General features: G+C 41.3%; 2 protein-coding genes across 2 annotated transcripts in view; both read left to right on the top strand.

Annotated features, from left to right (window-relative positions):
* Positions 1–9,044, top strand: part of LOC128301501 (mitogen-activated protein kinase ERK-A) — a 50,179-nt gene extending 41,135 nt beyond the window's left edge. The window contains exons 5-8 of the mRNA XM_053038027.1: positions 1,022–1,156; positions 1,451–1,567; positions 1,645–2,001; positions 4,114–9,044. Coding sequence (XP_052893987.1) covers positions 1,022–1,156; positions 1,451–1,567; positions 1,645–2,001; positions 4,114–4,245 — 741 coding nt within the window. The 3' untranslated portion in view covers positions 4,246–9,044. The remainder of the gene's footprint in view (positions 1–1,021; positions 1,157–1,450; positions 1,568–1,644; positions 2,002–4,113) is intronic.
* Positions 9,045–13,746: 4,702 nt separating this feature from the next.
* LOC128301904 (uncharacterized) lies at positions 13,747–20,143 on the top strand. Its single transcript, XM_053038573.1, has 4 exons — positions 13,747–13,925; positions 19,464–19,556; positions 19,645–19,748; positions 19,926–20,143. The coding sequence occupies exons 2-4, from the start codon at positions 19,475–19,477 to the stop codon at positions 20,136–20,138; spliced, it is 399 nt and encodes a 132-aa protein (XP_052894533.1). The 5' UTR covers positions 13,747–13,925; positions 19,464–19,474; the 3' UTR covers positions 20,139–20,143.
* Positions 20,144–20,146: the final 3 nt, after the last annotated feature.

Here is a 20,146-nt window from a genome sequence, read left to right on the forward strand (position 1 = left end):
GAAAATGTCATGACAACATTATCATGTTCCATTTGCTTTCCGAGCGCGTTTGCACTCTGTCACTGTTTGAGTTTGTCCATTCAGTGCTTGATTGGCTCCCGGTAGAGAATTGAGATTTCCATTTTTAATGAATCACGCTTTGTCCTTTCTTTCGATAAAGGTGGTGCCACCACACGGTGAAGTGTTGTTCTACGCTTTTGACAAGCTTGAAGTCCCGATTGGATTTGTTCTCATTTTCTTCGTTTGGTTCGTTTGTTCTCATTTCGTCACGATCGTTTGGTTAGGACAATACATGCTTGAACAGTATGAGAAGATTGATTAAATGACCCTTATCTTGCAGTAGTATTAGATTACGGTACCAGCTATATACAGTAAAATGATACCTTTTGCTGGAGAAAGACGGACTCTTCGTAAGGTGTCCTTAACTTCCCAGTCTCGGTAGACTGGTCTCCCATTTTTAAGGGGTGAAGTTGCACAAAAATTTCGATGGAAAGGTGTATTCAAGCCAATCAATTGGCAGTGTCTTTTCAGAAGGCAGACCTCGACCGAACAACTTTTCGCTTTAAGTCGTAAAATCAATTAAGGAACAAACCATGACGAGTCCGTCAGTAAATGGGTTGGTTGGTTGAATATGTACATCTTGCTGTGCGATTATTTATGTATGAAACAAGTTATCTAGCCTCATCATTGATGCTCTTTGAACTTGAAAGTTAGACAACGTGTTAAAGACCTTTTAGCTGGAGAGAGAACATTCACAAATAGTCCTAGACGTTTGTAAACCCTCCTGTAATTCATACTTTTGATGTACGATAGAAAATGCCTAAAGGTATGCAATTATTGATATTTTTATATCGTATATAAACATATAGTTCCAAGGGAGGATTTATTTTTTTTAAAGGTTTTGCAATGATTGGATGGCAAGGCATAGACAATACGTCTCATTTACATAAAATAATTTAATACATATTTTTAATTATATACATCAAATCGTTTGTAACTCTTGCTCTACTTTCATTCACAGCGGCTAAGTAATGATCATATCTGCTATTTCCTGTATCAAATACTTCGTGGTCTGAAGTACATCCACTCGGCAAATGTGTTGCACAGGGATCTGAAGCCCAGCAATCTGCTGCTGAATACGACTTGTGATTTAAAGGTAAGGCCTGCTCTGCTGTCTGTGTGACGAGGTCACACGGGCAAATACCAGTTCACAACCCGGGCAAATACAACACACAACACATAAAAACGAACCGCAAGCAGAACGGTAACTCGTTAGACGTTCCTTAATTCGAGTAAAAAGGTCAACAGATCTGACATTTGAATTCATGATAGGAAACACCAAAGGTGGTGCTGCAGGCCATGAAATGAAAAAAGGGATTCAATATTTCAAAGGCATTTTGTTGCACGTGAGACTCATATTTATTTGGCTTTTCTGCTAACTGTTTCACAGATTTGTGATTTCGGTCTTGCGCGCGTAGCCGATCCCGAGCACGATCACACGGGCTTCTTGACGGAATACGTAGCCACCAGATGGTACCGGGCGCCAGAAATCATGCTCAATTCCAAGGTAAGCTTGTGGATGCACTTTTCCAGCAACGATGATGTAGCTGCTAGCAAATTCGTTCGTTTCTCTTTCTCCACCAGGGCTACACAAAATCGATTGACATCTGGTCGGTCGGGTGCATACTGGCGGAGATGCTGAGCAATCGGCCCATCTTCCCCGGCAAACACTATCTGGATCAGCTGAACCACATTCTTGGTGTACTCGGTTCGCCATCCCAGGAGGACCTGGAATGCATCATCAACGAGAAGGCGCGCAGCTACCTGCAATCGCTGCCGTACAAACCGAAGGTTCCGTGGTCCCGCCTATTCCCGAACGCAGACCTGAATGCACTCGATCTGCTTGGCAAGATGCTAACGTTCAATCCACACAACCGCATCTCGGTGGAGGATGCCCTAGCCCATCCTTACCTGGAGCAGTACTACGATCCGTTGGACGAGGTGAGGAAACTTTGCTGAAACAAAACGAATATAACGAAATGTTTTTGTCGTGTCGTGTCGTGTGAGCGTGTCCTCTTTCGACGGAAGGACAGCAGCAAGCGACAGTCGCGCATGTTAGTAGGTTGATTGATTCACGTCCCATTCCACCATTTACCTTTACCATTTACGGTGGTGCAGCAGGAGGGGGCGACAGTAGTAGTCAGAAATCCTCTTTTAGAATGGAAATTAGTGTGCGACAGCTCAGCCAAGTGTGTAATGAGGGTTTAAATTGTGCCTTCCGTACAAATGGAAATAATTGTATTTGGGTAAAACGGGTCGAGAGAGAGGTTTCACCAGCGCGGAATTTGAAAGCCGTGAACAGTAGTACCACAAACAATTTGCTTCATTTTGAATGCGCATACTGTACATACTGCAGTGTTGTTTTTAATCGCCGGGCAGTGGGTACAGCCCACCAGATAAATAGCTTGTGGATCGACTGAAAGTTCTAACCGATTACAACTATAAAATTGCCTTTATTTTTATTTAATTGCATCAGAATAGCTTACCATAAGCCGTATCCGTTAATTGTATTGCTTGAATCGTTTTAGAAATTGTTGTATCTTTCCGGTTATCACAGATACAACACGATAGAATCGTTAATCTAACGAGTTGAGGGTCTTTAAGTGGAATTGCAGTTTGGATTAATGCGTAGGATTGCAGTAACCGCTCCATCCTCGAACACAAAGTATCTCCCAATTCTCGTGCAATTTTCGTCCAGCTTCCGGGGCACGTGTTTGAAGTTTTGTTGGGTGGCACAAATTCTTCAAAGTATTGAAAACTCGTCCGTCCACACGAATGTGTGGATCGAGTGGAAGGTTAGCGTGTGATACCCATGGTGTCTGAGGCAGTGCAGACGGACACGGTTTGCTCCTTTGGCCGCGATTATCCCATTAGTGCAATGATTAACTTCCGTCGACGGGATTTCATTTCTCAGGAAATCAGTAACAGGATGAAGTACCATGATGCAAATGAAAGTAATGACTGCAAATGATGTGGTGAATGTAGACCAGAATGTGATCAGAAATTCTAGACCTACAGAAGTCCGCACACGAAGAAAGTTAGTGAATTTCTGCCGATGTCAGCGATGGCGTTTCCGAAGTTTTACTCGAACGTTACATTTACCGGGAGGGAATACCGAAAAAGAAGTAGCATGAGTAATCGTTCGAAGGAAAAGTGAAACTGGAACGAAAGAAAGTTTTGTGCCTGTGTTTGGTATATGCGAATAAAAAACTTTTATCGGTAATCACATTTATTCGCAATGTTGATTACTTTCTGTTGTGTGGTGCCATACCGTGTATGTGGTACATGGAACGCCATTTTTTCAAAATGTTTTTTTAGTTAATGTTGCATGAATTTATATGGATTTTTTTTTTCGACAAAAAGTAAATCATATGACTTTCCTTAATTTGGGCTGTTGATATTTTGTTGACAGATTCTTTTCAACTACTGTAAAGTAAGAATTTATGGAACATTTGTTTGAAAACAAAACTTTTTAAGGTTTCAGATTTAATTTGCCTATAGCGATCTTAATTTTCTATTTCTGGCATTCCTTCAATTAATGTTCTTTCGATGGTGAAACGGTCTAGATGGGATTTTGTACCGATTCTCTAAAAATCTAGCACAAATCCACTAGTTGGATGGCCTATGATGTACTCCATAAGTCAAACATCTTCAAGTCAACCAACTAGCAACAATAAGATTTGATAAGTAAGACAGGTTGTTTGAAGAAAATGTAGAAAATTTAACAAAAAACTACTTTGCTTAAATTCGGCGGGGAATAATTGGTATTCCATACCCTAACAATCTTGTGTACCGTGTGATAGTTGTAGCGTGATTATTATCTGCCGAACCGGAAATAACAGTTTCCATCCAGTTAGAAAGGACCGTCATCTGCTTCATCTCTCCCGGTGTTGCTCCCTTTCACCCGCGCTCATTAATCATTTGCATCTCTTTTGTTTAATTTCATTGCATTGAATGCGGCTGTGGTGGGATCGCTTGCTGGCGGATGTAATGAATAAACCGGACGAATTACGGCTCCGCTGTCTCTCCATCCACCCGGAACATCACCTTTAGCCCGTTGCCGAAGAACCGTTCCGTATCGCGATGGAACTGGATGATCTTCCGAAGGAAACGCTCAAACGATTAATCTTCGACGAAACGCTACGCTTCAACCACAACGACAACAACCTTCCGGACGGTATGTAAGCGCGCGCGGGCGCGAATACACACGTCGCTAAAACCCCACATCTGCACAGTGGTGGGGCCGAGCCAGCACCAAACCCAGCGGATTGGCCAACGGCCCGGGGGACACATTGGTCGTCATCCATCCATCAGCTTGCGTCAGTGGCGGATAGCCTTACCGGCGGAAATGTAAAGCACCGCCAGATCGTATACGTACCCGGAACGTTTGGTTTTGTTTTTGGTGGTATCTCGAGAAGAAAAAAGCAACCCCACAAAAGAAAAAAGCCGCTCACACCCTTCGCCAAGCTTCGGTTGAATTAAGAGATGCAGAAAAAGAAACAGAGGGTAACAGAAGTACATAAAACATGCGGTAGAGCCAAGATGGAAGCTTCGTTTGTACGAAGCCGTGTGTGTTACATTAGATCCGGGGATCAGTTGTATTGGGTTTAGCCAGGCTACGAAGACGATCTCTGATACACTTGCAGGAAGCCGATGGCATTTTACCAGTTTTTGTTTCGCACTTGTATTCTCTCTACCAACCACTCTGAACCAGGACAGTGGTAACGGATTCTTATACGGCGGAGTAAGGGAGAGCGAGAGTGAAGAAAAAAGCATCGTGTTGTAATGCTTGTGATAACAAGAGATAATGCTGTGAGTTTTAGTTCGTTGTTCGTTTTGCCCGTGGTACAACCGGAGGGTTTTCGCTCTTTTTGTTTGTTTTATTCGAACATTTGAGTTTTCTTTCCTTCAAATTACATCCCGATAAGCTAATGATCATCCTGTATGCATCTTCGCACCCACAAACACTTCGCACACACCGGCACGCCAGCCAGAAGCGTTTTACTTTGAGCTAGATTTTTAGCACAAACGGTTCCATTTCATTCAAGGAGACCAAAGAACAGGAAAAAACATATATATATATTAGGCAAAACTATCTGCATACCATCGTTGTACCACCACGGCAGTGTGCGCGTGTAATTTGTCTGTGAATTGTCTGTATTGGTGTATGTGTACGTGTGTCGGTGTGATATACTTCTTTCGTTTCTTAGACTAGCAAAATATACTTCACCATTTTTGTTTTGTTTTGTTAAGCTATGAAATACCCCCCTTTTCGTTCGCGTAAGCTATTTAGTGAATCATTTTTAGGTAAATCATTTTAGTAGTGCCCAAAGTGTAAAGAAAAGTATCGCCCACTGTACAGATGTATTTTTTAAGCGATTAAATAAGGGGAGTGCATATCAGTTAAAGAAAGAGCGAGAAATAGAAACAAGGAAGCGGGGAAAACAAATAATATTTCGATTTGCAAATAAGAAGCGTCATCAAACACAACTTTGCGAAGAATAACTGCAACAATCACTTCTACACAAATATGCTCATTTAGGTATGTTAAGTTAGTGAAACACCCGCCCTTGTTAAGGTAACCGTCATATTACGCTAGTGCAATTTTTTCGCTACCCCGCGCACACAACTGCAACCGTATGTTTTAAATGTAAACGAAAGCCAAACGAAAGATTCGTAATTATTATTATTCTCTCAGCCGTGAGATGTTTTGCGTAATCTGCCTGATTCAAGTGAAATATGCTACAGTGAAATGCTGAAGCGAAAGCGTACAAACACGAATATCCCAAAACGAGTTGCTCTTTTGCTAGAGAGACAGTCAATCGAATGCCATGAACGCACTGTATGTTTTTAAGCGTAAAAATCAAACGATCTTTTTTTGAGCAAAGCAAATTCTCTAACGAACGAAGCAGTTTAATACCTGAATCAGAATAAGTCAACCGATCTCGCTAGGGAAGCGTTTTCGCTTTTAACGAACGTCCGCAGCAAGAACATTCAGGTTCAGGTGCCTCAGATTTCGTACCATACTTCTACCTAAATCCGTATCGAACTTTTATAACAGTGCGTCTGCTTAATGGGAGAATCGAATGCGACGTAACTTTCCACCACTTGGTGCTACGATATCTGATTTATACCCGTACAAAATCGTCTGTATGATGAAACTCACAATGCCCTAAAAGCGCGCATTAGCCGCCTAACGTCATCACAATTAGTACAATACGAGTAATAATTATTTAAGTTAAATATTTTGCGCGGCAACCAAAAACCATTTTTTTGCAAACAAGAATTTCGTACATGGGTATCCGCTTTCAATGATAGGATGATGAAGTGAAGGAAGAGCTGGATAGGTATTAAATTGTTCGATTCACCTTCTCTCATCATTTCCCATTCATGTGCTGCATCAGTTATTGATGAATGTACTGTGTACTGTGTTTGCAATATTGCGGTTCACTGCTCAATTATTTTAAATTATTTAACACACAAACATACGCACACCAACAGATCAGCCATCAAGCTACTACAGAGTTAACATGTTCCGGTGGCATTTCATTTCATTCGCAAAAAAACACCATACCACTTTAACCACATGGCAAATTAACCCACTACTGAGTGCTATTTAATGCGGAATAATTAATCACAATTGAATTAACCCATGGTACAACCAAGCGAGATATAGAGCAAACTAAACCACAGTGTAAAAAGTCGGCTTAAAGTGCAAGAACTAACGAAGCGATTGTAAAGCTAACCTCACTTAAAGTCTGAGCAGGGAAACAATGATCAATGGAATGAATGAAAGTCTAGTATGAAACGTATGAAATGGCTTGTTCGAGGAGGTTTTCAGTGGTTCTGACCACTGATGTGATTAATGGTTCACATAACATTTTTACTACTTCGTGCTTTGAACATCATAACAGCTCTTAAGGTACTTCAGTACATGCAGCATGAGATTCAACAGTGTCATTCGGTGGTGTTTGACATTCGATCGTCTGAGATGAAACGATACAAGCGTTTGAGTGGTTCAGAAGCCTCTGCTAGCGGTTAGCGATATCAGGGCATTGAGGTTGGTCAATCCCTGTGCAGACTATTCGTCGATTCTATGATGATTCAAGAATAGATGATAATAGCTTTGTCAGAATCTTCCACGTAGTTAATTCAGTGCTCGTTTATAAAAGTGACACCCAGACTATTGAAGATCGCCGTATGACTGCTGAAGATCATTCAGTGTACGATGAAGTACTATGAGAACCTTTTAAGATCGAACCTTTGTTACGATATGTTAACGATTCAAATTCCCAAATAGAAAACACTATTTGCCACATATTATAACGATACGTCACAGAATTGTGACAAATGTGAGAACACGCACTATGTATTAAATTTACGACAAGATCCAGCTTTTTCCGCTTTTTTCATTCTCGAACTCACACCGTTACGGATTCCATTCCATTCATGCTGTGGACATTCGCTGTATCGTAGCTTAATTCCTTTTCAAGATTGGGAAGGTTGGGGAGCGGGATAGGCAGGCAAAGCGCCGCGCACTGGCCGATAATGGAACAGAGTTAAGAAGACTTTTAGATAGGACGAAATAATGTAGCCGCTTTCGCAGATATGTGACAAGCTTCTAACTAGCCGTAGCAGGGAACAAACAAACGTTGTGCTTGATGAAAACTTTGAAGCGTTTGGGTCGTTGGGAACTAGGGCATGTTGTACTTAATTTCTGTGGTTAACAACCAGCTACTAACAGAGACGACGAGTGTATAAGAGAGTGAGCGAAGCAACTCAGCACAGGAAGATACAATATAAAATGGATGCATTGTTTCTTTCCTCTTACTTTATTGTTTTGCCACTAGTCAGCGTGCGCAAAATGGCTGCCATGAGCTTTGTATAACAGATGGGCATAACGATCGTTATCGATCAGATGTTCCCGCTCTGTGTGCATCAATGTAAAAAGTGTAAAATGTTTTCTCTTCCTGTTTCAAATGTTTTACTCGCAAGGAAGTTCACAACTGTTTCCTTGCCGTTTTGTATGTATGTTAATGAATATGGAACCATCCTCTCCACACAACATACCGGATTTGTAAAGCACAGCACACACAAACACACACATTACCACAGATCGTCGTGGCAGTGGCCGGTGTGCAATTGTTTTTATCAGAATCGTTCGTTTCACTCGCTCTTTATCTTCGATATAGTTGTAATTATGCTCTCGATACGGAAATCTAATTGTTACATCAATGTTCTTCCGTGTACAATGTGTGTGTGAGTGTATCGTATGTATGTGTTTTTTCGCAAGGATATCCGCATCTGGTCCGTTTACTTGTCAACGAGGCATTGGGGTGGTTTGCGCATCAAAAAGGGGTAGAAAAAGAAACATAATAAAAAAAAAGATAAACTTTTTCACAGGTGTAGTACAAGTTTGAAGGTGCAAGACAGAGACAGAGAGAGAGAGAGAGAGAGAGAGAGAGAGAGAGAGAGAGAGAAAGAGAGATATTACATTTAAAACTAATATTAAATTAGTAACATTAAGATTCTTTAGTGTAGAATAGGATTCAACTAACACACAGAACCCCATAAACAGAACAGAAGCGTGTTGTGTTAATCTCTTCAGCGGTCACAGATGAGGCACCACCTCGATGGGGACCTACTTCATCCCAAAAACACACCGACAAATAGAAATGCAAAATGGCAACATTTACCAGAAATGAATAGCGATGATAATGTGATTATGACGATGTTGTACACGTGAAGCAAGCTTAAATGTATTAAAAAACACACATACACAAGTCGATAGAACCGTAAAGCGCCGAAAAACCTTAAACAAAATCGAATTAACGGTCATGCTCGATCAATCGGAAAAGTAATACAAAACCCCCCGATTTGTTGTATGTGAAATTAAAGAGAAAGAGAAAAAGAGAGAGAGAGAGAGAGAGAGAGAGAGAGAGAGAGAGAGAGAGAGAGAGAGAGAGAGAGAGAGAGAGAGAGAGTAAACACAACAAAATAAGAGGGGGGAAAACAATGTCAAATGTGCATGCAAACTTTCTTCTGGGTGTAATTTTAAAAATCGTTTAATCAATAGCAAAACAAACCCCTTTTTCGATTTAAAGTTAAACACAAACCAACAGCGCTGTCGTCAGCAGTAAGCAGTCGTATGCATAATATTCTTATAAAGTTTGTTAACTGATTAACGTGGGTGGGAAGAAGGAGTAGAAGGAGGTGGGAATAATGAGGGCCCGGTGTAATAGCGGTTAAAGTAAGCAGATATGTGCGTATGGAGAAATCCAACACTCCAACTGTGTAATGGGGCAAAACATTAGATGAAGACAAGGGCAAAGGGATAATGTAAAGTAGTGACAAGAGATTTCCGTGTTTGGGGTTCACATCCCCAATATGGAATCGTATCGAAACAGCCGGTGAAGTATGGTATATAAATATATATACATAGATATGTGTTATACAGCAACGTAAACAAATTCAAAACAAGATCAAGCGGAGTTGAAGCAGGAGGCAGGAGGAAAAAATTTAACGGTAGTGCATTAAAAACAATTTTAATTTGTGTATGTGAGAGTGAGAGAGAAGTACGTAATTTATCGTAAAAGTCGATGGAAATTCTATCCCATTCAAACCTGAAACCTGGAATATCATAAGGATTCCTACTCCCACAATGTCTCGCGTCACCTCGTCGAGCGTATGTAAAGAGAATTGTTGTTGATGTTTAAGTTTAGGGCTCTAAAGCACAGGAAGCAGAATGTAAGACTTTGGGACACGTTAATTCTCGCCCGGTATGGGTATGGTCATTTGTCACCCATCACCACACCATTCACTCCCTATATGGGTCCCATACTGGTAGGTGTATTGTTCGTGTATGTAACGTACGTTTTAGCATGATGAATGATATTTGGCCGTGGGACAAGCCACACAAAACAATATACATTCGCGACTACTACTACTCTTTCACTCACCACTTTCTCTTATGCTGCGCGGGAGATTGCGAAGTGCGCGCTTTAATTAATCGGTGACCAACAAATTAAAATAAAACACACCCACACTAAGAGCTAAGAAGAGATTGCCGCTCATACAAAACAAATATACAAACAACTAGCTAGACCTGTGAGTAGTACATGTGTACTATTAAAAATACTTTCAAAATACCCATACCGCTCCTGTTACTGCTACCTACTACTACCATCTTTTGGGGGCTTCTTTGTACGATGAAGCCGTGTGTTTGTGTGTTAGGTGTTGAGGGTTAATAACACATGGGTCACATATGTTCACAAACATACAAAGGTGATTACGAGCCGGGAATAGAATACAAAAACTCAATGAAAACAGTCATTATTGCATAGTAATTAAACGGAAATATTAATATCCCGTTCTACATCCAGATCCTCCCCGAAAACTTTCCTCCCTCCTTCTTCTTCCTTCACTTCCCTTACTTTTCCCGTGATCTCTCTCTCTAAGCAACAGTAAAGTTATACATATATACATTTGGTGAGGCAAACAATCGAAATCGAATCTTTTCAATTGGACAAGACACATAAGAATAAAGATATACTTCAAGAAGACAGGATCTGCCGTAATGATTTTTTCTGAGTGGGTCCGGGGATTTTTCGGACCGCAATACGGAATTTATGAGAAATGCTTAGTTTTAGTTTAATAAGCATGGTCATACTAAGTATCTAAAGTCTTTATTTTTATGTACACATTATATCCACTTTCAAGTTATTTGATTTGCCTAAACTGCTTCAGTCGTTCTCTTCAGCACTTCATGGACTAAGAGCTATGATGACAGAAAGATTCGAAGCGTCCCAAAACTATCATCCTGCTCATCCGTTCTCATATGCCTCAGAGAGGAATAGATGTCTGGCTGTCATTGAAATTTTCTTCATCCACTGCTCAATATGACCTTCCTAGTAGTACACTTGTCCTTTACAACTCCAAGTCTCTAAGGATCTTACGTAGATCTGACATCTTCGTCGTGTTCTCTTTCACGCAATGAATTCGCCATTCTTTTCCTTTAAAAAACCCCAAAAAAGGTTTCACGTTTATTCGTATTCAAGTCACTTGGTTGAAATATGATTTTATGTAGCAAGACCATGACTTTGGACATTATATTGGACAACCTTATTCAAAACTCCCAACTCCTAACTGATAGAAGATAAAGGAGTCGTCTATAATGGAATACGGTGGAGAATGTGTGTAGTTCCTAGAACTTGCAGCCCTGCCGAAACTGACCCTAGTTTTTCAGATGTGTTCGAGGAGGCCCTACGGAAAAGGAACATAAATCGATGATTAATGAATCTCTGAATTGAGCGATCTGCTCATCTGCAAGTAATGCGAAACATTAGAAGGAGAATAACCATCACCACCAACACCAACACCACCAGAAGCACTAGCAATAATTACCTTCTTATAGCTTCTTGGTCGTATTTCCCGGTCTACTAATGAACACTCATTTAAATCGAACCCTAAGAGGCATGGACCGGTTTCTTGCTGATAATAATAGGCCGCTTCTTGTGCGTCCACCATTCATCAATGGCCAAACCGATGCAATGCATCCGATGCTCACTACCGTTAGAACGGCTGGAAGCGAAATGCATAACACCGGTTGCTAAACTAGTTTCCCAAGCGCAACAAGCATCTTTGTTGATTGATTCGTTCCAGATGGATTGTTGCGGCCCCTCGGAGTTGAATGACCTCATCATACAATGAATGGATGAGCGGAGTTCATACAAGAACTACCACAGAAGAAATAAAAGCGAAACTTCATCAAAATTCAAATGATGTCATCACGCTCCTGCCCAAAACTGTGCCCCTTTCCGCGTATCCCAAATAACGTCGACAACCGGTGTATTTGTTGATCCACCGGCATATCGTTCCTCGTCATGCGACTCACCTATAAATCCCTCCCAAGTGCTGTGGGTTCAAAATCACGACGCTTCATTACGATTATCCTTTCGCTTTTACACGTCTGTCGGTACTTAACCCACGAGGAGCGCAATATTGCATGATCCGATGTGATGCCGATTAGTGTCAGCGGACTGTTTTCCTTCCATACGTTCCATCGTCCCAGCACGTTTTTCCAACCAAATACTTTAAAGCCACACCTTTTGTTTACGCTCCGAGGTATTAATACTTTTTTCCCCCAACACACTCATTCTCGTTAAACCAACAACCCTAGGGTAACCTGGAAACGAGGCCAACCAGCCAGCAGGAATGCGAACGAAGCAAGCGATGACCTTCAAACTATGGGGAGTTGTTTTTTTTTTTACTTGTTATGTTGAGAATGTTTGATGAATGGAAGAGCGAAATGTAAGGAGCTTTATGTTGGGAGAGAAACCATTTTGTTGGAGTTCTTGTAAGTTCAAAAAAGAGAGGAAGAGAAAAGGAAAAGCTTTTAGTCACGCACACCATCATCGACGGACGCGTGAGTTGCACTAAGGGAAAATTTTAATCAAAGTTCACATGATTCCGGATTCGACTTGGAATGCAACTCAGGATGCAATTCAACTCAACTCCGGATTTGACTTCATATTTATATTCGGGCTGCTTTTGGAGTTGAATCCAAATTTTGCAGTCAGAGTTGATTTGGAAATCCATAATTGAAAATTATGAAATCATTAATCTAAAGCATTCAATGCGAAAATAGTAATATTCAAAAAGAAAGATAAATTAAATTTCGAATGCCTTCATTAAAGAGGCTAAAGTAAGCAATATAACAAAACAAAAAACGCCCGTATAAAAGTATAAATAATTCAATTAATTTTTTAACCATCTGCTCTTCAGTAACAGCCCACAAAATCCCATTGTTTTAAAAATACAAAAGATGATGCCGTAATCATTCGGCCGCGCACGCGGGCTTTCGATCATCATCCGCTTTGTACAAGTGGATGCGAACAGGTTTTTTTGTTGACTGGTAAAAAGTGTGTGTGAGAGAGAGCGGGGAAAAAAGGAGAGAGAAGAAATTCATCCCGCGGTTGCGACTGCCGAACAAGCGTGCCCGTGCCCGTAGTCGTTGTTTACTTGCCATCTCGAGACGTAAGGTTCGTTTTCGCGCTGTGCACGGTTCCGTCCGGTTTACTTCCGTTGGTCACCAAACCACACGCGTTTAGGGCATAGAAGAAAAGACAGAAAAACAGGTGCCGAAAACTGTTTACGAGTGTGTGTGTGTATTGGTGATTTTTAGCATAGAAACAACTCCTAAATATTCAACAATTAAAGTGATCAGTATTAGCTGCATAAGCAGAGCAAAAAAACACAAAAAGCACAACCGGAAACGGAACTAAAAAAGACCCCTAAACAGGCCATATTGTGCGTCACTGCCGGTTCTAATTGTTGTTCTTTGGGCGCGTTCACGTACTTCCGCCCCCGGAGCACTGGCCTGCGGCAATTGGTCTCGTTTCTATGCTTGCTGCCGGGAAGTAGGGCGCCACAATACATACACACTCACGTCAGTGCTACCGGTGACACTCTTCTTTCCCCAAAGAACAAGAGCCAAAAGTTCAATAAAAGAGGTTTTGAGACACTTCAACTAAAACAAAAAAAACGCCCAAACGTTCCGGTGTGGTGGGCCACCTACGCATCGATCGAAGGCATTGGCTCGCAGTGTATTCGGACGGTACTTGGTGCCATCCGGGTGGGCCTTTTATTTATTTTTCTTTACCTCTTTCACAAACAGCATCATGCTCATGCCAAGTACGGTGACATAAAGCAGATAAAACGGGGTGACTTCAGAAAACCCTGCCAACGAGTGCTTCTTATCAAGCTTGCGTTGAAGTTGAAAGTGGAACGAAGGCAGCACTACAAAAATACGCCATAGGCAGCAGCTCGCTAGAAGCATAACCATCCATACAACAAGGACAAATCAAGTAAGCATTGGAGGGAGCAAAGAACACTTTCCTAAACAACACAAGTGCTAATCTTAGAAATAAACAGCAAAAAGAACCCGAGCTAGAACTCAGGAAAGTGGTCGGATCAAAGTCGGAACGACTGGTGCTATTGAAAGTGCGTAATTGCTGCCTTCTCTTTGGTCGGTATGCTAAACCCTGCTTGAAAGCCAGGAAGCCTTCCGGATTAGGGAACGCCTAAATTGCCGGAAAATTAATTACCTAGAACAGCAAAATCACTGAACATCAATCAAGCACACTCACATACACGCACACACAAACGTAAAAAGAGTGATCACATTTTCCGTGACTTGAGTATGTATGTGCAAGGGCTTTTGGTTATTTTCGGTCCACTTCCGTACCGTCTTGTTCTAGGTGCAGGGGTTAGCAATATGGTTGTATGGTTGGAGAACATCAGGTGAAAGTCGTATATTACGAGCATTTATTGAGGCATATATCTTAACCACATGGTGAAGTACATCAACAATGTGTAATTAAATTGATATATTGTACAATACGCCCAGCACAACTCCTCTGTCTATGCGGCCGACCTGAATGAACTTGACAGGTTGGGTCGTCGTCCAGTGTCATTCTTATGCCGTAAACAGTCCACCGGAAGCCAGGCGAGTATAATCTTCTGTACGACTGCCCTGTAGCTCGTAGAACTCGTGTTACTTATACGGGGCAAAAAAAACTTCTGAGCATCTTCCTCTCGAACGCGACTAAGAGGGTTTCGTCATTTTTGGACAAAATCCATTTCTGAGAGGCATATGTGAGTACTGAAACTATATAAGCTGCATTGTTATACTATAGTTGTTATGTTATAGTTTTAATGATATACTGTTGAAAGACAGAAAATTGGGAAAACAAAAGACAGAACTCCAGATGTACCTTTCCATCGCTGCGTTAAAGAGCAGACAGGTTTGCCCATCTGTTTGGCGCAAACACTGTGTAATAACAAAAGACATTGAGTCTCTACATCAACACCTGCAATATAACGTTGGGCATTGCCATTCGTACCAGTCTGGTAAGTTCGGTCGGGATTCCAAAGAAGTTCATTGCTTCGTAAAATTGTGCTTTAGTATGCGGTCTTGAAGTCAATGAAGAGATTTGCAATGGAGATTGAATGGATCTATTACTCCACCACCTTCTCCAACATCTGCCGAATGGAAATTATGCCAAAATTCCAAACTAAAGTCACCCCTTGCTCATTTTGCATTTTTTCATGTTGCACCTGCATTTTATAATAAATAATATAATTATACAAATAACCTAAGATTTCAGAGGAAGAACAAGATAATGTTTAAATTTACTCCTCAACGCCTGGTTGTCGAACCCTGGGATTAGTGCAGAGCCTTCTTTAATTTCAGTATACAACTGTTGCTAATGGCACGTTGCCTTGACGATTGTGACTCCAACCCCACACCAGAGGGGTTTGCATTTGTTTGTTTGCCACCCTTTTTATCGACGTTTTAACTACGTTTGTCGTTACTACGGCGCGTTCTGCTTAGCCACCACAAACGGTAACCGGGAATGCAACATCGATTCTTCCTTCTACCGTCAACCGAACGCGCTGGTGTGTGAAATATTTAAAATGGGCCAATTTTCACCTTCCCACACGCGGAAAGGGAAACACGTGCAACGTAAATTGGAAAGAAAGCTGCGTTTCAACGTCTAACAAGTGGTTGCGTTTCTTATTAATACGCTTCGGTTTTCATTGAAAAAGGACCTTGCCTTTGGGTCATTTTCCCAACAATTTAAAAACATTTTTGATCCCACAACAACTGAAACGAATAATGAAGGGAAATGTCAAGGATAAACCTCTGGATTATTGTACGAAATGTAAATAAGTATTTATCCATTGCTGTATGCGTTTCATGTGGATATTTCACACTTGTCATGTATGTTCGTGGTTTTATGTCTTTATGCTATCTCATAAAACCGTCAGCCGGGTTTTGCCTGCTGAAGCAACATTTTCTGAATTCTAACCCCATTGAGCATTAGATTACAACGTGTTTCTTTTTGTCTAGTTAATGCTGGCCTCCATGGGTGTGTGAAAACAGTGAGAACTGCATGAAAGTAAGCGCCTGAGAGTATGCATTACGATGTTCGGTCTTCACTATCAACATCGCCCATCACATTAAATCCCATTTTCAATCTTCTAACTCAGAGGCAAACCATACGTCCATAATGGTTATTTCTCCAAGCAATATGGTATTGCGAGGAAATTTGAATACAATTTATAAATTAGCATTTTATTTTTTCATTAATTACTAATGATCCCCGAATGATTCATTACGAATATACGAATGATTATTTGTTTCGAATGTTATTACTTGTTTCTTTTTTATATCATAATATGTGTGATATAAAAAAATGTATATAATTTTGCATTATAGTTCTATATTCATTTAACATTCCGGTTTATAAAGATTTGCAAGAATATACATACATAGAAAGCATTGCTTAGCTACGGAAACCGTTAATGTCAAAACGTTTAGAATAGCCGAGTATGCCGGTTGCCAACCTTCGTGTGTAAATTTGGTTGACGAATCTACGGTTAAGCTGCTACAATCGTAAACAACACACTTGTACAACGCTTGTTTGTTTGCTTTAAGACTTTCGCAAATTTGGATTGAGATTTTCCTTTCGCCCTGTAATCATAGGCTTAAACTCCATTACGGATGAGAGAAGTGATTCAACAACCTCAGCGCGAATGAATGAAAGTGAAGAAGCTGCCGGAGCTTTTGTTTTCCTTCTTAGCATTAACAAACACTGCCCAACCCAGTGGAGTGGAGGTAGTGCGACCTTTGATGTGTCCAAAAACAAGCCAAAACCAGCAAAACCCTATTGTGTGGGGTAGCATTAATGACTCGTTTGTGTGTTTCAACCGTGTGCTGATGCATTCATTCAATTGCCTTTCTTTTCGGGGTGGTTTTCGGGGGAACCCTCAACCTCCAACGGGCAAACAAACCCACACACCAAACAACGCAATGAAATCGCGCTAATGAATTCATCTGCTGGGAGCGAAAAATGTGCACCCAGGTGGAAAAGGTGCCGAAGCGTTTATTACTTACAGGCGCGTGCAAAGGAAAGAGTACCCAGGCACATCTTCGGCGATATTCGTCGAAACATTGCGAATAATTAGCACTGCCGGAATGAGTACAGGTTGGGTGCGTTTTCAATCTACATTAGATTCTATCACTCGTTTGCTGTTCATTTGCATATAATTGAATGCAAGAAGCAAGAAGAGTTTGATCATTTTTATTTCCTTTCCTTACTTTATATTTTATTTATTTAAGCAGTTTACTGCTACTCATTGTGGCAAAGATGTTTGCAATCACGCTCGATATCATAACAAGTAGCTTTTGATATGTGCGTTGCACAACTTTACGCGTTTCGTTTTACGTAGCGTTTAGTTGTTGCGTTTAAGGCGTTGCGTTTAGTTGTCGTTGGATGGAAATTTTCTAAAGGTGGATGAAAGTCGCTAAAATAGATTCCAATTTATTTTTCTAAACGTTGTTGTGGTATTGTTACACTTCAGATTAGATGATAAAAATTATTATGTGTTTCGCAAACGATCCTTTAGCTATAAACACGTTTACGTGTCAGTACAACACTGTCTTATACATATCCGGATGAAATCCATTGGTGCAGGCATTAATTTGTCCCCGTAACATCCAGTTCAATAAACAAACCACATCGACACACCTTTAATGTGCTGTGTTGTCTGAACGTCTGAACCAAAACTGTAATGTCTGGTGGAGCCAGTGAGTAATTAACGATCCGCGTTTACTAGTTAATGGATCGTTTAGATGATTTGTTTAACTCATTGAACGTAATCTATTTTAAGTCTAACACCAACGGTGTACTGCATGGAGCTGATCACCTCGTTCGGTATAGTAATGCAAGGTTAAGTAAACAATTCTTGGTGCAACATTTCACACGCCATTGAAGATGTACGTTTGTGCAGTGTAGGTATGTAGTTTGCTCCCCGGGAGAGCGTTCACTAGTTTAAGGAAGATGGATGAAACGGAGAGCATCCTTCATTTCGCTCAAACTTTCCGTCGGCTGGTACGAAATGACATCCATACAAAACCAGCTGTTTTCAGATTTCCGATACCAGGAGAGCATCCACGGAAGAGGTAGCACCTAGTACAGCAGTTTTGGTCGAAAACCGCCGAAAGGTATGCAATTTTTAAACACTAACTTTCCCGTTGATGGAGAAAAATTTCTTCGAAAACTACCAGTTTTCGAATGTATTGTACCAGGAGAGCATCCACGGAAGAGGTAGCTCCTGGTACTCCGCCGTAAGGTATGCAATGTTTATACATTAACTTTGCAACCAACTTGCAATGCAATGCGCCGTAAGGTATGCAATGTTTAAACACTAACTTTCCATACAAACCAGCTGTTTTGAGATTTCCGATACCAGGAGAGCATGTTTTTCAAGAGGTATCCCTCAGACACTCAGGCACTCATGAGTGACCGGAACTCATGAGTGACCGGCACTCATGAGTGACCGGAACTCATGAGTGACCGGAACTCATGAGTGACCGGAACTCATGAGTGACCGGCACTCATGAGTGACCGGCACTCATGAGTGACTGTGTGACTGAGTGCCTGAGTGTCTGAGGGTTACCTCTTGAGCGACATGCTCTCCTGGTATCGGAAATCTCAAAACAGCTGGTTTGTATGGAAAGTTAGTGTTGAAACATTGCATACCTTACGGCGCATTGCATTGCAAGTTGGTTGCAAAGTTAGTGTATAAACATTGCATACCTTACGGCGCAGTACCAGGAGCTACCTCTTCCGTGGATGCTCTCCTGGTACAATACATTCGAAAACTGGTAGTTTTCGAAGAAATTTTTTCCACCAACGGGAAAGTTAGTGTTTAAAAATTGCAATTGATTTTCGCGTATCAAGTTTGATGCTCCAATTTTAGGTCGGTTGTCCGTGCGTCAAGAAATCCAGGAATTTCTGGACCGATTTCTTGGCCGAATTCCTTGCAAATTATGAACCTCTTGGGTCATTGTGAAGACACTTGCGATCATTTTTCCACATTTACATCAGTATGAAACACACTACGTGCTTCACAGGCACAATTTGATAGTCAGTAGCAAATTATAGGGATACAACACCAAAAAGCACTCACTAATTTTTCCCAAACAATCTGAGTTTTCAATGCAAAAAAACGAGACCGCTTTCAGCACGCACGATATCGCCAACAATGTTTTAGCAAGACTGCTATGATAGGTTCTCCATTGAATACATCGTTTTTAAATCAATACATACAGAATCTTTTTTCATGTTCTTTTTATAGTTTAGATCAACGATTTCACAACGCACAAACGGCACAAATTTGTTGGGGCCCCCAACACGGTGAGGTCCAAGGCGACCGCCTACTCTGCCTACCGTTTGATCCGCCGTTGTACAGGAATACCTTTGAATCAGCGTCTCATTATCTTTTTGCGACAAACTAAACTGGTTCTGTTTATCTTGTGTACCACACACACACAGATCGATTCTCGATGCCATACATTCTCATCCGCGGTAATCTTGCGTCCTACGGCCACAAGCATCCATTTCGCGTGCTAGTCTCAGGCTTAAAAGGTAAGACATTACAGGTCATTTATTCGCGTTTTATTGCTACTATCAGTTGCTAATTGCTCTCACTCTCTGCCATCTTACTATTCTTAAGCGGCCGACATTGAACAGCTGAACCGTTTCCCATGCGGAGGCTACAGCGATGAGTCCACCGTCGTCTATCTGCAGCATCCGTGTGTGATGCTGACGGCACTGGAGGTAAGTATTGACTACCCGATCGATATGCAAATGAGACAGACTGTGTCTACAATTGCTAGGGTCATTTCATGGCTAAACTCAAGTAGCCATGGATGACAACAAACGGAACGATATTGAACATAATACAAGATATGTGCTTCAATATGACCAACTTAACTTCCGTGTTTTTAAATCTAGGTGCTCGGGTATCGTGTAGTAGCCTCCTCATCGACAGCAGTGAAGCAAGATTACAACGAGTACATGTGGACGATGAGGAAGGAGTTTAGCGATCCCGAACCGTACCTCAGCGAAACGTCTTCGGCCGTGATCGAACGGGACAATCTGGCTAACAGCGGCCGAGAGGGTGGCAACTATAACGGCGGGAGCAGCAAAATCGACCTGCCCGAATGAACGTCCAG

This window comes from Anopheles moucheti, chromosome 3, assembly GCF_943734755.1.
Source record: "Anopheles moucheti chromosome 3, idAnoMoucSN_F20_07, whole genome shotgun sequence".
Classification (NCBI taxonomy): domain Eukaryota; kingdom Metazoa; phylum Arthropoda; class Insecta; order Diptera; family Culicidae; genus Anopheles; species Anopheles moucheti.

Bases quoted from the DNA above. Each gene is read 5' to 3' on its own strand.
- LOC128301904 (XM_053038573.1), top strand. From the start codon at position 19,475: ATGCCATACATTCTCATCCGCGGTAATCTTGCGTCCTACGGCCACAAG. The intron at 19,557-19,644 runs GTAAGACATTAC...ACTATTCTTAAG, and splicing joins GCTAGTCTCAGGCTTAAAAG to CGGCCGACATTGAACAGCTG. The intron at 19,749-19,925 runs GTAAGTATTGAC...TTTTAAATCTAG, and splicing joins TGATGCTGACGGCACTGGAG to GTGCTCGGGTATCGTGTAGT.